Source organism: Antrostomus carolinensis, unplaced genomic scaffold (genome assembly GCF_000700745.2).
Source record: "Antrostomus carolinensis isolate BGI_N321 unplaced genomic scaffold, ASM70074v2 scaffold10255, whole genome shotgun sequence".
Taxonomy (NCBI): domain Eukaryota; kingdom Metazoa; phylum Chordata; class Aves; order Caprimulgiformes; family Caprimulgidae; genus Antrostomus; species Antrostomus carolinensis.
In genome coordinates this window covers 1816-9398 of record NW_010317080.1, presented here as the reverse complement: position 1 = coordinate 9398, position 7583 = coordinate 1816, and the positions used below count along the sequence as shown (strand labels likewise).

At 39.7% G+C, this 7583-nt stretch overlaps 1 protein-coding gene across 1 annotated transcript in view; it reads left to right on the top strand.

Moving 5' to 3' along the window:
- The window catches only part of LOC104525334 (periodic tryptophan protein 2 homolog), a gene marked incomplete at its 5' end in the record, with an annotated part of 17314 nt that extends 10421 nt beyond the window's left edge, over positions 1-6893 (top strand). The window contains 6 exons of the mRNA XM_010168455.2: positions 291-399; positions 879-944; positions 1317-1535; positions 5083-5233; positions 6318-6392; positions 6567-6893. Of these exons, the coding sequence (XP_010166757.2) occupies positions 291-399; positions 879-944; positions 1317-1535; positions 5083-5233; positions 6318-6392; positions 6567-6726 (780 nt within the window). The remainder of the gene's footprint in view (positions 1-290; positions 400-878; positions 945-1316; positions 1536-5082; positions 5234-6317; positions 6393-6566) is intronic.
- Positions 6894-7583: the final 690 nt, after the last annotated feature.

The window sequence follows — 7583 nt, the reverse complement described above, 5'->3', positions numbered from 1 at the left end:
AAAGAGTGCATCTCTTAAGCAGAACGTAGTAATGTGAAACTGCAGTCTAAACTGATTTGTGCTGTGCTCGGGCCTTAAGACTGCAGCAGCCTGATGCTCATCTGCAGTTGGACGTTGTTGCCTGCGGTTGTGAAATTGTCAGTTTTCTCCGCGATTTTGCAGAAACTTTTGTCAGGAAGTGCAAAGAAATAATCACTAGATAGTTCTCGAATGTTATGGAGAATTTTCAATTGATACAGGTGTTTGAGAGGAGATTCAGTGCACTGAATGCCACTTATGTGTTTTTCTAGGAGTACTTGGATCGGAGGAAAATGACTGAATTTGGCAGCATGGCTCTGATTGATGAAGGGGCTGGAGATGAAGATGGTGTTGCTATTCCTCTTCCTGGAGTAAAAAGAGGTACAGCTTTTGTCTTTGCTGTCTTGTTACTAGTTTTATGTGGATCAAAACCTTTTACAAAGTCAATACCAGATAAGAAAGATTTGAATTGTTCAGCTTAGTTTTGAAGTTAAGATTGCCTGCATGTTCTGTAGCTGCAGGGCTCTGTTACACAAGTGTTCAACTTACATATAGGTGGGTCCTTTTGTGTAGCAGAAGCAACAGGAAACAGGAGGTACTGTGGTCTCCTGGGTATGGAACTCAGCCATCCTGATTTCATTTTCAAAGAGCAAAATTCAGTCCCACCACTTATTTTAGCTGTAAAATCTCTTGGACATGGACTGTCCCTTAATTACCCTGTCTATAACTCTGCCAGGTTTTGGCATGTTCTGCATTATTTTTCAGCATAATGATAGCAGCATAGTTAGAGTTGATAGCTAGACTGAACTTTTGGTGAGTATATTTAAATCACTTAAATCACTTCTAAACTTCTCTTTTAGGTGACATGAGTTATCGTCACTTTAAACCAGAAATAAGAGTGACTTGCCTGCAATTCTCTCCTACAGGTGAGTATTGGCAATTAATGTAGGATTTTTTTTTTAATTCCATATAAAACAAGCAAAAGAGTAGAGCACTGGAGGAGTAATAATGAAGCACAGATGCCTTAGAAGTGGTCTCTCCAGATGTTATACAGTGCTGCTAGGTTTGTAGTCTAGTTTCCTGTGCAGGAGATAACTGTGGAACTTGAGTGTACATCAGTTTGAGCTGGTTTTTTTTTTCACAAGCGTTGTCATTGCTGAGGGGTCCATCAGTGATGCATTGTTTTCAGTCTTACCCACTTCTTATAAGCAATGAAGAGTCATCTGTTTATCATTACTCTTCTGTTTCCATCCTAGAAAATCCAGCTGTGTTCTTAAATACTGTGACTTCTCTTCTAGGACGAAGTTGGGCAGCCACTACTACAGAGGGTCTTCTTATCTATTCACTGGACTCTGGGCTTATTTTTGATCCTTTTGACCTGGATATTGATGTCACACCCAGCAATATACACAAAACACTGCGTCAGAAGGAATACACTATGGCTATCATCATGGCCTTCAAGCTGAATGAAAAGAAATTAATCCAGGAGGTCATAGAGGCTGTACCTAGCAACGAAGGTAAGCTGATCCTCCATGAAATTTGACTGAGCTAGCTGTAAGCAGGGATGTGTAAGCCAAATAAGTTGAAGCATAAAGGGTAGAGTTTAGCTCAGGGAGGGAGCCAGGGGAGTTACAACATTGATATTTAAAGACTTTCTACTGTAGTTGAAGACTAAAAAGGAAGAGATGGTCATTTATAAAAAAAGTAGGCTTTTCAGTCTTAACTTCTGTTCTAATTTTGCTACGTGCTCATCTAGTGACTTTTGAACATGGAATTTGATCAGGTCTGGATATGCAGGTGAAGTTTTTGGGTGTCGGTTCTCAGAAGCAGCTGATGTCAAGAGGGGCACAGCAAGTTTAACATGAGTTAGCATTGTGCCCCTGTGTGATCACAGGATTGCCTTGATTGGAAAAGACCTGTAAGATTATCAAGTCCTATTGCTAACCTAACACTGACAAGTCCCCTAAACCATGACTAACCCATGTACCTCAGCACTGTGTCTACATGACTCTTCAATCCCTTCAGGGATGGGGACTCCACCACTGCCCAGGGCAACCTGTTCCAACACCTGGGAACCCTTTCAGTAAATAAATTCTTCCTAATATCCAATCTAAACGTCCCCTGGCACAACTTGAGGCCCTTTCCTTTTGTCCTATCACTTGTTACTTGGGAGAAGATGCTGACACCCATCTCTCTACACCCTCCTTTCAGGTAGTTGTAGAGAGCACTAAGGTCTCCCCTCAGCCTCCTTTTCTCCAGGCTCAACAACCCCAGTTCCCTCAGCTGCTCGTCATCGTACTTGTTCTCCAGGCCCTTCACCAGTTTCATTGCCCTTCTCTGGACATGCTCCAGCACCTCCATGTCCTTCTTGTAGTGAGGGGCCCAAAAGTGAACACAGGACTTGAGATGTGGCCTCATCAGAGCTGACTACAGGGGGACGATCACTGCCCTGGTCCTACTGGCCACACTATTCCTGATACAGGCCAGGACACTATTGGCTTTCCTGGCCACCTGAGCACACTGCTGGCTCATGTTCAGCTGAATATCAATCAACAGGGTTCAGTAAGGCAGGGTCCTGCACTTGGGTCACAAGAACCACCTGCAGCACTACAGGCCTCGGGAACAGTGGCTGGAAAGCTGCCCAGCAGAAAAGGACCTGGGGGTGTTGGTCGACAGCCAGCTGGGGAACACCACCCGTGACTGGCCACCAACTGGGTTTATCTCCATGCACCACCACTCTTTGAGCATGGCCATCCAGCCAGTTCTTTTACCCAGCGAAGTATGCACCCATCCAAGCCATGAGAAGCCAGTTTCTCCAGGAGAATGATGTGGGAAATGATGTCAAAGGTTCTACTAAAGTCCAGATAGACAATGTCAGCAGCCTTTCCTTCACCTGCTAAGTGGGTGACATGTTGTAGAAGGAGATCAGGTTAGTTAAACAGGACCTGCCTTTCATAAAGCCATGCTGACTGGGCCTGATCATTTGGTTGTCCTGCATATACTGCGTGATGGCACTCAAGATGATCTGCTCCATCAGCTTCCCTGGCACTGAAGTCAAACTGACAGGCTTGTAGTTTCCCAGATCCTCCTTCCAGCCCTTCTCGTAGATGGCAGTCAATGGGCTACTGGGCTGTACTATCAAGGATGGAGTCAGCAGTTTGAGGAAAGTGATCAGTAGTCTCTGTTGAGTCCTCGTGAGACCACGTTAGGAGCACTGTGCCTAGTTTTGGGCTTCCCAGTACAAGACAGACATTGATACTCTGCAGCATCTGGTGGAGGACTTGGAAAATGATTGGAGGGCCAGAGTGTATGACATCTGAGGAGAGGCTTAAGAGAGCTGGATTTGTTCAGTCTGTTGAAGAGAAGGGGAATATTTTTACTGTCTTCAGATGCCTAACAGCATGTTAGAAAGAAGGCAGAACCAAGCTTGGAGTTGCACAATGGTATGACGAGGCAACATGGGAAATTACAACTAGATAATAAAATCAGTGTTACTGTGTTGAGGGTAGTCAAATACTGCAGCAGGGTTGATGAGGTAGTGAAGTCTCCATCCTTGGAAGTGTTCAGCACTCAACTGGATAAAGCTCCGTGCCAGCTGCTCTACTTTAGACTTGCTTTGGACTGCCAAAATTTTGAGTAACTCTGCAAATGTTAGACCTTAGAAGTTCCAGTGACTTTTGTTCCTTTAGTTATGTTTGTTAAATTCATCCTTCTAAACAAATGTAAATGCAGTCCTTAGAGAGGACTGTGTTCACACAAACCAAACAGATTATTAGTTGTGCTAAGCAAGAGACAGATGCTTTCACAGTTGTGTTGTCAGAAACAAAAGGAACAGGTAAGATGTCACTTAACTTTGAGGACATTTACTGAAATCATTCTTTAGCAGCACACTTTTCATCATTTTGGTAATTAATGTGCACATTCATTACCTATATATTGTAGACACAACCTTAAAAATAAACTTCATAACTCCATTAACAGTTCCATCATAGTAACTTTGAAGTATATTTTCTTAGCTTTACCTCAGTGTTTTTACCCCAGTGAAAGTTATTTACTTCCTTCCAGTGTTTCCTATGTAACAAATAAAAATTCCTTTTATCTAGTCAAAACACGCACTAGTCTGAACTCAGATGTGTTGCCAGCCAGCCGCTTTGTAGGATTTTCTTACCTTATTTCCTAGGTAGCGAGCCTGATAATGACACATGTCAGGGTAAATCATCTTTTGCATACTTGTGTTGGCATAATGATGTTTGCCTCTGGCAAAACTAACTTTTTTTTTTACTGAAGTTAACCAAAACTCCATGTACACAGGCAAGGCTGGGTAAGTAGGCAGGTGCCAAAACCTCAGGAGCAGAGGGTGAGGCGTGGAAATTTCAGATGTTGTAATGCACTGTGTTAACAGAATGAATGTGTGCCTGGTTCTTCAAAAGCAGAAAACTTTTTTCACGGTTGAATGTTACATAGGCCAGTCGGGGTGGCTGCAGAGAGTAGGAATTGGTTATTTATGAGAGAGGATTATATATAATGAGGTCATCATAGTTACATGTAAGATTATTTTGCATGCTTGTAAATGATGCTGCTTTGTGCTGTGCAGTTGCTGACAGCATTCAGACACTTCCTCTGTGAGCAGGTGACTTTACTGTCTTTTCAAGTATCCTTTATTGTCTCTGATTATTATGCCTAACTAGTTCCACTGAATACAGAAATTCATATGAAGTTAGAAGCAACAAGACTTCAATAAAGTCTAGTTACACTGAAAGAGGAGGAAAGGGTGGAAGTAAAAGTTCTGGAGAGCTGTTCTGGTAGGAGGAAGAACTTGGGGAGAGTGGGAGTTAAGTTCTTGCTTTTAAATACAGTAGTGATTGGAAGGCTCAAGAGGAAAGACTTGCCTCCTGAGGGACTGTGGTGCTACTATACCCTGAAATACAATACTAAGTATTGAATAGTTGACAAGATGGTGCTTTCTTCTCCTTGCCTTATATGCTGTCCTGTGGTCTCTTTCATGTTATTCCAAACAGTAATTCAACTCTGACGTCTCTGGGCTTTTTTTTCCTCTTTGCACAGTTGATGTTGTCTGCTCGTCACTCCCAGACCTGTATGTGGAGAAAGTATTGGAGTTCCTGGCCTCTGCATTTGAGACATCTTGTCATTTAGAGTTCTATCTTATTTGGGCTAATAAGTTGCTCATGCTGCATGGACAGAAACTGAAAACAAGGTGAGATCTTGTGAAAGTCAAAAAGCTGAGAAGCTTTTTAAAAGCCTCAAACTGACAAGTATTTTAATTAACAGTTACTGACATTCTAGATAGATGCCTATACAACAATTAAACTGACTTAATTTACGTTTATTACGTGTGCATTTAATAAATATTATTTAAATCTTTACATTTATTTATAAAATTTACATTTTAATTTAATACAACTTCTTTACTAACAAGTGTATATGATAGAATTGGAATGAATAGTAGGGCTTGTGAGGATAAATGGCAAAAACATTTTTTAAATGTTACAGATAAAACTGCATAGCTTGCTTATCCTGTAAGGGCATAAAGCTGTCAAGAGTGATAGGATTTGGGCAGCTGTGTTTTTAAACAATTATGCATATTAAATATAGCTGAAAAATAATGTGCAGGTACTGACTGTATATTGTAGACTTAGTTTGTGATCACAGCATGCACTTTTAGCTTGTTAGTATTCTACTTTTCTGCATAGTTCTTTGCAACTACACGTGCCTTCCATATGAATTATATTCAGTCCACCCATAGTATTGATTTTTTAGACTTTTGGGAATAACAACAGGCAAATTTACAAATTTAAAATAGGCGAAGTGAGAGGTTATCTGAGAGGGAGTCCTGCAGGTTAAAGAAACAGTGCATTGCATAGCTCTTTCCTTGCTTTAACATGGGTATTAATGTTTTAGTTACTGAAACAACTAGAACAAATTTTCTCCTTTTGTTGGTAATAAAGCAGAAGAGGATAATTTAAAACAAACTCTTCCTTGTTCAGAAAGTATTGTAGTACCTGGAAGGAACTGTCTTCATTACAGCAAGCAGAATTAGTTCTTCAAGCTGCAGTTTGTCATGAGAATAAAAAACCTCAGATTTCTGGCAATAATACTACTTGCATTAAGTACAGAGTCAAAAGCAAAAAGGTTTTGTTTATTTAGTATTCTCTTAAAATGTTTAAAATGTTTAAAATTAACATGTATGCTTGTTAAAGTTTTGAGAATATAGAAAAGTTGTACATTTCCATATGTAAATATAAATTGCACTACAAGTTGCAATGTTTTCTCCATTCAAGGTCAATGAAGCTGCTCCCTGTGATTCAATTCCTTCAGAAAAGCATCCAACGACATTTTGAAGATGTCTCCAAACTGTATGTATTGTTGCATTTAAAAGTTTAAATCAAAGCCCTGCACAAAAGTGTGGAGTAATTTGGGGGATGATAGCATGGTATTGGAACTTTCGAGACGGTCTTCTTTTAGAGATGCTTTTATTTTAGGAGAAAAACGGAATCTTGTTTCTAACGTGTTGCTATTTATTTTTACAGCTGTGAATGGAATATCTACAATATTAAATACACATTGGCCATTTCACAGCAGCGGGGCGTGAAACGTCTGGCAGAAGAAACATCAGTAGATGAAGAAGACTTGGATTCTGACAGTGATTATCTTATGCAAGAAGTTCATAAAGAAAATCTTAGTTCCTAATTGCTATTCGTGGGAGGGAGGAAACCTAACACAAAGTAATTTTATGCAGTGGTATTCACTGAGAATGTGTGGCCCTCATAGTGGCATATTTTAACTTTTTTTTACCAGTGTGGATGGAGTTACATGCGAGTTACATAAGTGGGGGAAATGTGGGTAGACCAAGTGCCGCCCCCGGTGTATGTGGCCCTTTGGCTGTAACAGCTTGACAGCATTGATTTCTGGGTTCATTGATTTCTTTTTTTTCTTTTAATTGTTCCTGATTTCAAGTAAGACAAAAATGTATTCTTATATCACTGAGGTTAGAACTATGATTGGAAGAAGTGCATTCTTTATTAAAAATGCATTGTATATATAGACTAAGTATTGCGAGTTATTTGTATGGAGTCTTGTCATGCTTTGTGGTGAGCTTTTTTTTTTTTATATCCTTTTAAAAATCATTTTTCATTGGAGGTCTACGTATTGCTCTCAGCTTTTTAAAAATGTTGTTTTAATACATACGTATTTCTGGAACACTGTTAGGAATAAGTGGATCCATTTTTCTTAGTTCTATACCTTCCAATCTGATGAAGTTTCAATAATGAGGATAAATGATAGACCTGTAACAATTATTATGGGGAAAAAAATTTACTCTGCTGTTTAACTTCTGCAGAGGTTTAATTAATCAATCCGAGATACTGTACTAAAATTTTGTTTGGAAATTGCCAGCTCAACAGTCTAACTTCAGCTGTAAGAGAACGTGTTACAAATGTGTCTTTTTCTTATGAAAGCCCTTTTTTTTTTTTTTTTATGTTTATATTACCATATGAAAATACGAAACTCGTGTATTCCTTGCTTTTGTGAATTGGCGCGAGAATTGG